Source organism: Megascapheus bottae, chromosome X (genome assembly GCF_031878675.1).
Source record: "Megascapheus bottae isolate mThoBot1 chromosome X, mThoBot2.hap1, whole genome shotgun sequence".
NCBI classification, from domain to species: domain Eukaryota; kingdom Metazoa; phylum Chordata; class Mammalia; order Rodentia; family Geomyidae; genus Megascapheus; species Megascapheus bottae.
In genome coordinates this window covers 72,472,547-72,487,994 of record NC_143547.1, presented here as the reverse complement: position 1 = coordinate 72,487,994, position 15,448 = coordinate 72,472,547, and the positions used below count along the sequence as shown (strand labels likewise).

The window sequence follows — 15,448 nt, the reverse complement described above, 5'->3', positions numbered from 1 at the left end:
GAACTCAGGCCCAGAGAATTACCTTGAGGGTCTAGGGCCAGCTGGAGGTGGCCCCGCCTCCAGGGCTCACCGCCCCCTCCCTCGCACACTTCCACTACCGGCGTTGCGGCCCCACTACTGCTCCCTTAGCCAGATCCGCAGCGGTCGCCGCGTGAGGTGGTGGTCACGTGTTGTTTTGCCCGCTGCCGCGCGCCCAGACTGAAGTGGGCGGGGGCGCCAACCCAGGCAGGAGGGGGGCTGAGGCGGGCTTGCTGGCTGGCGGGGGTAGACGGCCTCTTCCCTCACCCCTCCCTTCCCTGAGGCTCCCGCCCCCCTCCCTCGCTCACCTTAAAACCACCGTGCATCACCATGGCGAGTTGCTCCTTCACTGGCGACCAAGCGACGAAGAGACTGAGAGCTACAGCAGCGGCAACAGCGGCAGCTCTAGCAGCAGTGGCGACCACTCCGGTTCTTTCCTCCGGAACCCAAACCGCACTCATTGGGACCGGGTCGTCTTGTCCGGGAGCCATGTGGCTCTCTACGGCCACGGGTTCCCGGTCAGATTCGGAGTCGGAAGAAGAGGACCTTCCCGTCGGGGACGAAGTGTGTAAACGCGGCTACCTGCGGAAGCAGAAGCATGGACACAGGCGTTACTTCGTACTCAAACTCGAGACCGCCGATGCCCCGGCTCGGCTGGAATACTACGAAAATGCCAGGAAGTTCAGGCACAGTGTCCGTGCTGCGGCGGCTGCGGCTGCGGCCGCCGCCTCGGGTGCGGCGGTGCCGGCGCTCATCCCACCACGGCGCGTGATCATCCTGTACCAGTGCTTCTCGGTGAGCCAGCGAGCGGATGCCAGGTACCGTCACCTCATTGCCCTTTTCACCCAAGACGAGTACTTCGCTATGGTAGCCGAAAATGAGTCGGAGCAAGAAAGCTGGTACTTGCTGCTCAGCCGCCTCATCCTCGAGAGCAAGCGCCGCCGCTGCGGCACGCTCAGCGCGCAGCCCGAGGGAGAGCCGGGCGCGCTAGCAGCGGCAGCGGCGGCCGAGCCAACGTTCTACAAGGACGTGTGGCAGGTAGTAGTGAAACCCAGGGGGCTGGGGCACAGAAAAGAGCTGAGCGGCGTGTTCCGGCTGTGTCTTACCGACGAGGAGGTGGTGTTCGTCAGGCTGAACACCGACGTGGCCAGCGTGGTCGTCCAGCTCCTGAGCATCCGTCGCTGTGGACACTCGGAGCAGTATTTCTTCTTGGAAGTCGGCAGATCCACTGTCATCGGTCCAGGGGAACTGTGGATGCAGGTCGATGACTCTGTGGTGGCGCAAAACATGCATGAGCTTTTTCTGGAAAAGATGAGAGCTTTGTGTGCAGACGAATACAGAGCCCGCTGCCGCAGCTACAGCATCAGTATTGGCGCCCACCTGTTAACCCTGCTGTCCGCTAGGAGGCACCTGGGCATGCTGCCGCTGGAGCCTGGAGGCTGGCTCCGAAGGTCCCGCTTTGAGCAGTTTTACCACCTTAGGGGCCTTGCTAACAGGGAAGGCGAGATGCTCTTTACCAGGCGCCTCATCACACCTAACGAGCCCGTGCCTCCCTTCAGGCGTGAAAGGCAGCACCTGTCCAGAGCGCGCAGGTGCAGGAGAGCGATTTCTGTGCCAGCCGGCTTTTTTCGCCGCTTAGACTCTAGCCCGGTATGTGACTCGCACCCTGATGTAGCTCCCAGTGATGGAGCTGGTGAAGCCTCAGGCTCGGGAAACCCTGGGGGGAAAGGCAAACCCCGAGGCAAAGATAAGGAGGAAGGTGGTGAAGGGGACTACATGCCAATGAACAATTGGGGTTCAGGAAATGGCCGAGGCTCAGGAGGTGGCCAGGGCGCAAATGGACAAGGCTCCAGTAGCCAGAGTTCTGGAGGGAACCAGTGTGCAGGAGGCAAACAGGGATCTGCAGGTGGCCAGGACTCAAGTGGTGGCCATGGATCTGGAGGTGGCCAGGGCTCTGGAGGAAACCAGTGTTCAAGAGGTGGTCAGGGCACTGCAGGTGGCCATGGCTCAGGCGGCAGCCAGGGATCTGGAGGGGGCCACGGCTCAGGGGGTGGCCAGGGACCCGGAGATGGCCATGGCTCAGGGGGTGAGAAGAACTCTGGAGGGGGCAAAGGCTCTAGAAGTGGAAAGAACTCTAATGGTAATGATGATCGTGGCAAATCTGTCAAAAAAAAGTCGTATTTTGGCAAACTATCTCAAAGCAAGCAACAGCAAATGCTGCCTCCACCCCCTCCCCCGCCTCCACCCCCACCTCCAGCAGGAGCAACTGGTGGGAAAGCGAAGTCTGGGGGAAGATTCCGACTTTACTTTTGTGCTGACAGAGGGGCCACCAAAGAACGCAAAGAAGCCAAGGAGACAAAAAGAGACACAGACACCCCAGAAGGTACAGCTCGGGCGTCCTACAGACCCAGAGCTTTTGATGACGATGAAGATGACCCATACGTTCCCATGAGGCCCGGGGTGGCTGCCTCTCTTGCAAGTTCCAGCGATTATATGCCAATGGCACCTCACAATGTCTCTGCTTCAAAAAATCGCCATTCTCGATCACCTTTTGAAGATTCAAGAGGATACATGATGATGTTTCCCAGAGTGAGCCCACCGCCTGCCCCAGGTCCTTCAAGAGCACCCGATGATCCTAATAAAGAGGAAGACTCAAAGGACAATGACAGTGACAGTGACTACATGTTTATGGCCCCAGGAGCAGGTGCAATTCCAAAAAACCCCCGAAATCCTCAAGGGGGCTCTTCCTCCAAAAGTTGGAGCTCCTACTTCTCTCTGCCAAATCGTTTTCAGAGCTCACCTTTAGGACAAAGTGACCACAGTGAGTACGTACCAATGCTACCCGGAAAATTCCTGGGGAGGGGTGTAGACAAAGAAACCTCTTCTAACAAGGGGCCCAAAGATGCACCATCAAAGCCTTCGGCTGAGGGGTCATTCTCAAAGCCTAGAGATGAGGGGTCATCTTTAAAACCTTCAGATGATGAACCCACTCAAAATAAGGCTCAAAGACCAACCCGTCTTTCTTTTATGACAAAAGGAAATAAAATCAAGCCCAAACCACTAACGTTCACACATGAGCTGAGAGAAACTGACAGGGCCAGTGCCTACGTCAACATTGACTTCACTAAAAGAGATAGGAATTTGCCAGCCCCCTTTGCTCAAGCACTGCCAAATTCGTGGGGCATAATTGCTGGCCCCAGACACTCAGCTTTTTCTAATTATCTGAACATTCGACTCGGAGTGCCATTTTCAAATCCAGCAAGTCGCCTCTCCGATCTTTTAAGAGCTATACCAGGTGCCAACCCCTTCTCTCTGGATGGTGCTAGGTGGCCACATGCTCCTCTTCCTGCCAGTGCTCCAGGTAGCAATGCTAATGTGGAAGAGGTTGACTACATTGAAGTAATTTTCAATCCAGCAATAATGACACCACCCGTGCCTTTTGCTGACCGTACCATTCGCTATGATGCTGAAACGGGTCGAATCTACGTAGTTGATCCCTTTTCTGAGTGCTGTATGGACATTTCTCTCTCTCCTAGCCGAAGCTCTGAGCCACCACCTGTAGCTAGGCTGCTGCAGGAGGAAGTGCAAGAGAGAGAACGCCCACAAAGCCGCTCGCAAAGTTTCTTTGCAGCCGCTACAACCGCTGTCTGGGCTTTCCCGACTGACAGCCTGGAAAGAGACCTTCCCGCAGCCTCGGCTTCGGCTGCTGCCCGGGCAATGGTGTCACCTTTAGCCTTGGGCCGAGCGATAGCTGCGGCCTCCGCGCTCGCGGCGGTCCCTGGCATGGGCGCAGCCGCCGCGGGCTTGGAGGCCGCTGCTGGATTTGACTCCGCCTCCACCCATTGGTTCCAACCTGTTGCTAATGTGGTTGAGGCTGAGGCAGTAAACCGGGCTCAGAGCATGGCACAGGGCGCCAATCCTGGAGCCCCAAATGCAGCTGCTGATCTTGCAGGAGGTGAAAACGTGGCTGGGGGAGCTGCGGCGGCTGCTGCTCCATCTCCGCCACCGCCACCGCCACCGCCACTGCCACCTCGCCACGGGCGGGTGCCGAGACCCCTGCAGAGGGTGGATTCTGAGGACAACGACCGTGATGACGATGACGAAGCCACTTACATGCGAATGGACTATGCCGGACGTGACTACAATAAATTCGACTCTCCGAAAAGAGGTTAGTAATTTTAGAATTAATTTCCCTAAAGTTAACTGACATTTTCTAATGAGTGCATTGATGCGCTGCTGTCCAGTGTTAGCGATAAGGGCGGTAGCATCTTGTTAATTGCTCTTGTTTGCCATACAGAATTGAATTCAGTTTTAATTATAATTATCCTCTCGATGTCATTTGATCTTTGCAAAAAAAATTAAAGCTTTTATCTAACCACAAATTTATGTGGGCAGAAGCAACTATCATTTAACCTTTGCTTTTACTGCTTAAGAGTAATTAAAAATAAAATAGAGGACATATGTAAGGATCCTTGCAAAGTTCTTTCTCCACCATTAATGATAATATGAAGGAAGACACTTTAGAACTTCAAATCCACAGGTAAAAGTTGCTTTTTCTGCAAATGTCTATTTGTAAGTACAAAAATTGAATTAAGAGCACAGAATATATATTAAATAGTAACAATAAACTAATAACATTGTTACTTTTCAGGGTGGGAAGAAGTAGTCATTCTTGTGCTAGTTTTCTATGGTTTACCTTGAAAGTTCCCTCCCCATTGCCAGAGTGAATGGTGGTAGGAGGTGGGAAAAGCAAAACATAAATAGTCCCAAGCCACAGGTGATTTTAAAAGAAAATATTTGGGTGTGGAATGTGTTTTCGTATTGATCCTTTTTCTTGTTTTTACACAAGATTGCAAAAAACATGAGTGTTGTTTTTCTTTGTTATTGGTAGAGACAGTCTAGTAAGTTTTACCTGCCTCCTTTTCTTCCTAAACCCACCCACCCACTCTTTTAAAAGAAGGTGTGGCAACAGCTTGATAATGGATATGAATATTGTTTCAAAGCTTTCAAAGGCATTTAAAACATCTAATTGGAAAATCTTTAGAAAAACAACTTAAAAGAGCATGGAGGAAAACAAGACCCCAGGGGTTGCTTGCCCTGCAACAACAGGTTTTTTTTTTAAGGAACTAATGTTCCACAGGAAGAAGTAAAGGAAGAGTAGGAACTGTTTGACTTAGAAACAGATTTTAGAGTGAGTCCACTGTATGTTAAGTTGCACAGTGTTATCTTGAGCTTTTCTCCAAAAACGATTGGAGAAGATGATGTCCCCATAATCCCTTTGGCTCTTTAAAAGACTATGCTTCTTCCCTAGTGAAGAGGACGGATGGACCCCAGCAGTTTTCATTCCAGTAGTCAGTTTAGAGAAGATTTTTGCTTTGCTTGTTTTGTGGAATGCTTTTGTGAATGGATCTCTGCCCACTGTGCTTGATCAGGCAGAACAAGTTGGGGACTGATCACAACAGTCACCTAACAAGCTCTCTATTTATGGCAGGTGTAGCCCCCCCCAACCTCCCCTTTTTCTCTTACTATAGAAAATTTTCCATACAAAACCTCACATTTTCAGCATTGACACACTAAAAGAGTGATCATTAAAAGAACAAAAGGATGCTTTGGCTTGCTAAAGAATTAAATTCAGAAGCCCTTTAAGTTGTAAGCCTTCCTAACACACACACACATACACACCATGGCTACATAACTGCATTTAAATTTTATAACTACATCTGGATGATCTTTATTCCTAATCAGCTTTTCAGAAAGAGGTTTATTTTATTCTATAAAGTACACTTGAAAACTGTCTTATGCTACTTTGTACCTTAACTGCTCAAGATACCACTTACAACTTTGATGGAAGAGTATACATTGTATAGTTGATTGTGACTTTCTGGTTCATTGAAACAAGGAGTTTTCACAGAAATTTACTAATACATTGTAATAGTCTAATCCTTCTTGAAGCAAAGATTTAAAATGGTGAAATCTTATTGGTTTTTGAAAAAAAAACCTTGACATTTAAGGATTATGCAGATCCAGTGGTCATTATATTAGTATACATTACTGATTTATAGATTTGTGTTTATTTGGAGATTTAACATCATCCTAACGCATTGTTTATGAAGAAATTCCTAAATTCACTGGTTGACTACAGCTAGGAGTTTATACCTTACAAGGTAGCATGACAGATGCTTATGTTGAAATCAAAGAATGAAGGGGAAGGCAATTTACAATATATTTTTGTTGTGTTTTATAGGATTGGTATTGAAGTGAAATTTCAACCATTTAAACTGATTTAGTTTTTTGCAGAATTTTTGGTGGTAAGAGTGATTCGGGCATCTAATTTGTTGATGTATTGAAGGAATGGCACTGGAGGGAAAGAGGTGTGGTGAAGAGATAATGATTACAGGAAATGTGAATTCACACAACAAAATTTTGCCTGTGAAGTATTAAGAACAGGTTGAATGAATCTGGTCAATTTAAATCACTAAGTTATTGAATAACTTTCACTATTTCTGCTTCTTTTTGTCTCTTCATTTTCCTATGCAGTATTTAAGAAATAAAATGATACTGTGAAGATACACAAAAGATTCTGATAGAGGAACAAAAGCAGTGCTAGGAGTTATATTCAAATAATGAATGATGTTCATTTATGGAAAGTGTTTAGAGTGGTACCTGGCACACTGCAAGTGTTATACATGATTTTTTAAAGTTACTAAATTTAGAAAAAAGCTAAATTAAAATTCTTTATCATCAAGTGTTACTTTTCATTTAAAATACCGCACAAAGTTGTTTAGAGTTGGATGATTGGGATGCTTATTTTTGAAATGCATTTAATGTAATTTATACTGTAAGTGACAGCTTTTTTTCAGATAATACGAAATGAATATATAGTCTCCTTTGTATCAAATTACATATGAATGAGTACTTTATAGGTGTTTTTTTTCCAAGTGAATTTGAAAGACAGACTGTGGAAAATTAACTTGAGCATGAATTTCAATTAATGAAATATTTTGAAGCATTTTATGGAAAATAAAGTCTTCATGTTTTAAATAACACATTAGCCTTCAGCAAGAAGTGATAGATTTTATTTGGTTTAGTCTTTTAGGAAATTACTTTTTGCTTTTTTTTAAAAGCTATTTGGTGTGGAATGGGTAGATTGAAGTTTCTTGAGGTGAAAATTTCCGTTTTTGTTTTTTTTCATTCAAGAGAGGTTGATGGAAATGTCAGCTCTAGAGGTAGACAGTAATTATTACAAGTTAGTTACATTATGATAGCAGTCAGTATTAAAAAGCAAAATGAAAAAAAGTAATTAGCTTTGTAATTTTAGAAATAGATCTCAACCTGTAGAAAGCTGAAGCCGGAGTGCACTGCTGCCACATCTCATTGTTATATAGTAGAGGTGTTGACAGCAAATTACTTTTTGTTTATTGAATTTATTTATTATAAGCAAAACTTCCACACAGCACAGATGTCCTAGGCACTATTGCTGGTCACTTAATTTAGGCGACAGTTAACCCCTCAAATTTAAATAGTTATTTCAAATAATAAAGTATTTGACCTTTAACAATTAATGAGAGCCTCACTTAAAGTTGGCTAAGGTTGTTGGCAATCACTCATTTTCTTTCATTCTATTTTAAAGATGATGCTTCCAGGATAAAAACTTCAGACTGTTGAAAAGGATTTATTTTGAACAAGATCCAGAACTTTAGTTAAGCACATAAGACTATCTCACATGCAAAAGAAGGGGGGAAAAAAGAAAATTAAAAACACTCAGACAGGATGCCTTATTTTCTTTTCCTGTCCCTAATTGTAATGCATGAACCAAAGTACTTTGGCTCATTAGCAGGGAGCTGTTTTGGAAACATACTCAGGTTTCTCAAAAAAAAAAAAAGTGTGTTGAAACACATGTGGCTGTGTAGCCACTGTTGGGAACAGCAAGAAAAACGTGTTAAATTGTCAATTTGTTGATGGAGGGAATGCTTTCCAGTTGCAGATTTTTTTATAGTTTTCAAAGCACATTCGAATTGTTTATTTTACTGATGGAATCCTAAGTACTGAAAGTGAAGCTGATGGTAAGGATTTTCCCCTGATCAAAAAGGTAAGTAGCAGCCGGGCACAGTGGCTCACTGTAATCCTAGCTATTCAGGACGCTGAGATCTTAGGATCTCAGTTCAAAGCCAGCCCTGGCACTGAAGAATGGGAGACTCATCTCCAATTAATCATTAGAAATGGGAAGTGGGGCTGTGGCTCCAGTGGTAGGGCGGTAGCCTTAAGCTGAAGAGCTCAGGGACAACACCCAGGCCCAAGGGTAGGGCGGTAGCCTTGAGCTGAAGAGCTCAAGGACAACACCCAGGGCCAAGGGTAGGGCGGTAGCCTTGAGCTGAAGAGCTCTGGGGCAGCTCCCAGGCTGAGTTCAATCCCCATAACACCCGCCCCCCCCCCCCCACACAAAGTGTGGCAGAACTGCAAATCTTAACTCATGAAAAGGATTTCAAATCCATCCTACCAGACATTTCTCTTTAGTGTATAATCTGTTGTTTTCATATTGGTGAACAATTATTATATAAGCAATATTTGGGAAGAATTAAATTTAGTTGAACTTGATAGTATTAAACTTTCCTATAATGTATTCACTACTATAACTGTGCATTACTTGACAGGGCTGAGGTAATTTTCATTAAATCAAACTATGGTAGCTCTTAAAAGAATTTGACTTTTGCTGGTACTGAATGTTTTACATCTGATCTTCTGAGGAGTTAAGTGGTTTTTATCTCCCAAACACAAATAGCACATGTATCTGTTTAAATCCTACAGAAACACTGGGGAGAAAAGTGCATTTCAGTAAATCCCCATTAGTGGTCATTTCCTTAACTGATTTCTTTGGTTTTCTTAATAATCCAGAGTCATTTCCATTGATTGCCAGAAGTTTTTTTTTAATTCTTTCTGCATGAAATCTGATATTCTAATCAATGTCATCAAAGTGGGCCAAACAGGATAAAGCCATAGAGATGGGAAGGAAAATTTACTGTAGAAACAGATGCTGTCCATTTGTTCTAAACGTAAACTTGCTTTTGGCAAGCAGGCAAGTGGATTTTAGAAGTCTTGAAACTCAAATCTTGCCCTTAGGACATAAAATCCTTGCTGAAAATTAAATTCATTTTCTTTAGCACCTTTTTATGGCATTAAGACTATGCAAAAATATCCTAGACATTTTATTGGCAGTATTGGAAGATAGCTTTAGTAAAATGCTTAATTAAAGCCTGCAGTATGTTTTGTCTAAAAGATGCCCCTGGGCTATTAGATTGTTGAGGATCATTTACTGGCAAACATTACTTGGTCCTGAGTGGAAATGTGAGATTTAAAAAAAACTACTTTTTAGAATAATGAAATGAATATATTACACTGCACTTAGTTGGCAGCACTGCTATCAGGCTGCAGTTTTAAAACTATTGATAAAATTGTTATGATGAAATACTTGCCATTTGTATGTAAAATATGTTCTGTAGTCATTCTGCATTGATTCTTCGGTATGAAACTATGGGTCTCATTTCCATCTTTGGACAGGTACGTTCAGCACTCTTAAAAATAGGAACTTTTAAATATCTTAATGTTGACATATATAACTGTTTCAGATTTGCCTTCTTTTAGAGGCTACCTTTCAGTTTCTTGTTGAGGAATTGAGTTTTTCAAGAATGTAAAGTATCAACTAAAATATTTATTTAGTGAAATATGACAGTGTGTACAATTTTTTTTTCTAATTTCCTTCCTGGTTAAAACTTCCTGTATTGGTATACAGTGAATTTTACCCCCAGATACACATTGTCAGACCTTAATTTCAGGAAAACATGCTGTTTTCTGATCTCTGGCTAAACAGGTGAGAGTCATCCTAGGAATCATGCATCGCCCACAGAGAACATAACTTCCCTCATGTGGCTAACTTCCAGTTCACAGCTCACTTGTGGTTCGCTTGCAGGAATAGCCTTCCATGAAGGAAACCTTGTTGTGCACTTCAAGTCTGTATAGCCCACTCTCCTTATAGTCAGTTGTTGGCACAGAGACAGTATTTAAAACCGTTTTCATGGTTGGATTGACCACAATATTTAATGCTAGCCAGACGTCTAGATATATTGAATATCTAATTTTCCAGAAATTGTCATCACTCTAGTTAGTTTTCATCATATATATAATTTGCCTCTTTATGATGCCTAATCTTCTATTTCTAGACTTGAAACAGAATGTCAGTGAAAGTTTGCTTTATCTCTAAATTCACTGCTCACTTTTGCACCTATGGGAATTGAGCTATTCACTCAGTCCTTTCCATTGCACACCTCCAGCCTTCAGGGCATACAACCCCTCAGGGGTCACTCATCATTGAGTGCGTCTTTACTGTGGCTACTACTGTTTCCACAGTTTCCTGTATACTGCTATCTTGTTCCCAAGTATCCCACTGTCTTGAATTTAGGAGCATTATTTCTTGAATGGATAGAAGATGTATTTGCTTAGAATGCTACTTTGAAATTTCAGATATATTTTGTAGATATGATGGTTAGTTGTAGTACAAACGGTACCTGTTTTAGTTTAGGAACTACCTAGGTTTAATATAGTCATGTATGAACAGAGCTATTCATCTCTCCATCATTTATTTACAAGTTTTTTTTATGAGAATTGATTCTGAGTTTCAACAAAAAACAGTGACCTTTTAGAATATATTTCTTTTGTAAATTGAAGATTTTCTATAGTAAAATCTAGAAATTTGCATTCATTTTTTGGTGGGCAGAGGCTTGAACTCTGCCTTGGTGCTTGTCCTTGAGCTCTTCAGTCAAGGCTACCGCCCTACCCTTGAGCCAAGCCCCACTTCCCATTTTCTAGAGGTTAATTTGAGATAAGAGTCTCAGGTCCTTTTGTGCCTGGGCTGGCTTTGAACTGCAATCCTCAGATCTCAGGCTTCTGAGTAGCTAAGATTACAGACATGAGCCACAGGCATGAGCCACTACACCCAGCTTAGAAACTTGCATTCTTTATGTGAGCACGGTAAAGTGACCCACGTATGTGTTGGCAGGTTGAAGATACACTGACATTGAATAAAAATAGGGTGGCTGATTCCCTGATTCCAAAACAGCTTGTGTTCATATAATCAGCAATGGAAAGAACAAGCATGGGGCCTGCTAGTGATGGCAGATGTGAAACAACTGAGTTGACATGTAAGAATGTGGATGCTTACAAGTGTCATCCATTCCCCTTTCATATTCTTTTGTCTATTCTGATACAAAACCATTGTCACAGTGACAAAGTTGTATTTTATCATGGATAACAGAAAAAGCAAATATGATTGACATTGTAAAGGGTAATGATGGTGATCGTTGAATTTTACCCTTAAGGAAGTGTTTCACATTTATGAAGCCACAATGTACCATCTTCCCATACATTTATAAGGCACAGAAAGGAATGACAGTTATCTGTAGTGAAGAAAAAACACATATAAGCAAAAAACAATGCTATTCTAAATAGTATTGCATTATTGTATATTCATCTTTGGGATTGTCCTTCCATTTCCCTTCATTTCATTTTGCTTGCTTTTCTTCTGTGGTTTACTTTATTGTCTTTTGTGATCACCAGTTGATTACAAGCACAGAATGTTGACTCATGAACAGAATAAGGAGTTTCAATTCCACTTGAAAAAATATTCTTTTTTTTTGTCTGTGTGCCAGTCCAAGGGCTTGAACTCGGGACTAGGACAGCTTGAGCTATTTGTGGGCTTTTGGCTCAAGGCTAGCACTGCACTACTTAAGCCACAGCCCTGCTTCCAGCTTTTTGCTGGTTAATTTGAGATAAGAGTCTCATGGACTTTCCTAACCCAGCTGACTTCAAACCATAATCGTCAGAACTAAACCTCCTGAGTTCTTAGTTTACAGGTACCAGTTACTGGCACCCAGCTTTACAAACAACAACAATTTTCTTGAGTTCTAAAAGAACTGCACTTGTTAACACCAGGGAAATGTTTGAAAAGAAAAAGAGAGTAGCAGTATGTATTGTTTTCACATTTTCTGATCAGGATAATTATTACTTTTTGGACTTATGATTCATATAAAGGGGTCTGTAATATCGTGGAGGAACTGCCTTATTTTGCCTACAAACTTCTAAGCATATTAAATTCATATATACCTTCAATTATTAAAGATTAATCTTCAGATTTGCATATTATATGCTGAAACAAATTTTTTAGAAGATGATAGCTGTCAGGCTTTGGAGGAAGCAAGAGAGAAATGTTTGACATTTTGGAGTCCATTAAAAATGTCTCACTTATCTATAAAAATGTATTGAAGATTGTATCATCCATTAATAGTGAGATTCATCTTTGGTTAACATTTTTAATTTAAAATGATGCATAATAATGTAATTATTTATAACATGTCATCATCAAATGGGAATAAAAACATCAAAAACAGAACACATTATTAAAAGTATCACCATTTACTTTTCTGGGGGTGAAATTATATAAAAATGAAGAAGGAATGAATCTAAGGAATAGACTGTTAATGATAGTTTTAATCCCAAATTACTTTCCTTTGCCACCTCACAAGCTTCTGAGATACTTACGTTTGTTCTTTGGAATGTGTTCAGGGAATGTAAACTCATTTTAACATTGGCCTAAGTAAAACAGGATTATAAAGGCAAATCTGTGGCACAAATTCCCATAATGCATTTCCAAAGCAACTTAAATTATTTTAGGATTATCCTATTTTGGAAAGCATTAATAGTTAAACAGAAATTGACATATTTTATAAACTTACAATTGCACAATACCAGGTCTTTGTAAGTTGTCAAGCATTTATCCAATACTAATGCAGGCTATCATAAGAAAACAATAGACATATGAATAAAAATTTAATAGTCTCTATATATGTGGTAATAAATCCTCCAGCATGCTATCAATAAACATTTGAAAATACTTTCATATTACAAAATTGTAAACTATATTAGATGAGATACCTTTCTGCCCTCAAATTTTGGTTACAATAGATGGTTGTATTCAAATTTCTGTAATTCTTGTCTAGCCCAATTTTGCTGGAAATAAATGAGTTGCTAATAGATGTATCTCAGAGTTTATGGCATTCAAAGATACATTGAATTTAAAGTTTCATAAGTCCATAGCTGATACAATACTTAAGATCTTTACTGATCTAGCATACTTATATTTTAATGTTTCAATGTGAGAAAAGGGTCATACAATGAGGAGAGTGGAGGCCTTCCATATTTCCTCTACATTCAAGTTTTATATTCATCAAACTATCTGATAAAAGAATGAATAGCTAAAGTGCATATTTTTAGTTTAATTAAAGGTTTTTTTTTGAAACCTACAGGATGCTTTCCATGGATTCTTTTAGCTTGTCTTGAATGAAATAGAATATTTAGTACTTTAATTTGACCCAATCATAAAGTTACACATATTCCATATTCACTTGCTGGGCTTTTATCCTGGGCCTTTGGTTTAGTAGCTTCTTCTATGCACTTGATCCCCAATACTACACAAGCTGTGCTCTCCATGATGCAACCTCGGATAAAGCACAAAGCTAAGAGCAATGCTTTACCCTATTTTAGCAAACAGATGGAAATGTTAACCAAATCTTTGCAGATATGATTTTTTTTCCTTTTAGAAAAGATTAGGTGATTGGGACAGAAGACTTAATGCTGCCGAGCCTGGAAAATGTATGTAGAAGGAAGATCACTCTGTTATCCCCCTAAGGGGCTCAATTTCAGGCTCTGCTATGAAGACTTAGAATAGTGTATGCATGTGCAAAGTGATTCCATTTCCACTAAGAATGTCGGAGTGACAGCCTGCGGGGGAGGGGATGTGTGGGACTGCAAAAAGTGTAACTGACCTGTGTCTTTGCCAGCTTGGTGGGGTTTTTTTCTTCACAGGCAGCCAGCAGAGTTGAGAATCCACATCTGGTTAATTGAGTCAGTCTCAATATGTATCTCAAAAACTTCTGGTTAGATTTTGCTTTGTTTTGTTTTCTTTTACAACAGGAACATGTTATCGTTCCTCATATTAAAATTCTGCAACTGATTGTTGTCTCATAATCTTTCTTTATAGAGTGATTACACTGCCACAAAAACACACTGTAGAAGAAAAGTGACAAGCTAGAATTTGATCTTTGCCTACTCCAGATCTGCCTAAAAGGAAGAGAATTCAAAGGTTTCTGAATAGAAAGCAACTTAAGTTTCTACATGTCAACAAGTGGACTCTATCAGCTGAATGATCCTGCTCAGAGATCTTTATTTCTGCTGCTTATGGATCCAGTGATGTTGAATATTCACACTGTGCTTTGTGTGTATGTATGTGTGTGTGTGTGTGTGTGCGCGCGCGGGTCGTAGGGTCAGGGCCTGAGGGCTGTACTTGAGCTTTTTCTTTTTTTTTCTTTTTTTTTTTTTTTGCTCAAGTCTATCACTTGTGCAACAGCCCCATTTCCTGCTTTTTATTGTTCATTTGGAGATATGAGTCTCACAGACTTTTCTGCCCAGGTTGAATTTAAACCTTGATCCTCAGATCTCAGCCTTGTAAATAGCGAGGATTACAGGTGTGAGCCACTGGATACTGGCTGTGCTTTATTTTGATTTTCTAGTTTACTTTCCTCATTTTTGGAACAAAACACGTACTATAAAAGTTAGCATATCGTATTGCTTATATTTTCTTTTAAAATGTTCTTTGTTATCTATGTAAAAAGAGACAATACCAACTTTAATGATGTATATAATGTTTGGATTCATATGCAAGTTAAACCTTAAAAGAAGGGCAGATAAAGAAAAAAAAAACACTTGCATAGATGAGAAGGTAGGTATGATCTGGAATTTTTTGACTAGTACATACATAAAACATTTTTTGATCAAGGAATTAGATGTCAACTAAACTGATACCTTGATAGAGAATTTGCATATTTTAAAGGAAAAACTAAAGGGCAGATAATCTGTTTTGTTCACTAACAAAACTACAGCAGTCTGTCCACATTTAATGACAGCAGCTAACTTGATTGAGCATTTACTACATTTTAAAGTGCAGAACTGAGGAGCAAGTTATCTACTTGTTCATATACATGATAGTAATGTTCTGCTCAGAGATTGACCATTTTCAAACTTGTTTCTTTTTCATTTTTGAAACTTGCATTTTCCTCGTAGAAGAAGCAAGCATATTCAAGTCTCCTTCTCACAAGACCCCTGAATGCCTCTTGGGACCTTCCCTCTCTCATCCTCTGATTTCCTCATTCTTTCCTTGCCCCCAACACCCACTCTACTTCCTTTGCCCAGGACTCCTATAACAAAATCAGTTTCCCATATTCAATAAATTAGTGTGTACTTATCATTCTGTATTCTGATTAGAACTTAAGCCAAAAAGGAACTTCTTATAGGGCCTGGTTTCCTTCTGGATACTAAGCTGATATAA

At 41.3% G+C, this 15,448-nt stretch overlaps 1 protein-coding gene across 1 annotated transcript; it reads left to right on the top strand.

Moving 5' to 3' along the window:
* Window positions 1–348: 348 nt before the first annotated feature.
* Irs4 (insulin receptor substrate 4) lies at window positions 349–14,198 on the top strand. The gene is made up of 2 exons (XM_090326121.1): window positions 349–4,186; window positions 14,105–14,198. Exons 1-2 carry the CDS (start codon window positions 349–351, stop codon window positions 14,107–14,109), a joined length of 3,843 nt encoding a protein of 1,280 aa, XP_090182247.1. The 3' UTR covers window positions 14,110–14,198.
* Window positions 14,199–15,448: the final 1,250 nt, after the last annotated feature.

What these genes read in the sequence shown, in the direction of transcription:
- Irs4 (XM_090326121.1), top strand. Translation starts at nt 349, where the DNA reads ATGGCGAGTTGCTCCTTCACTGGCGACCAAGCGACGAAGAGACTGAGA.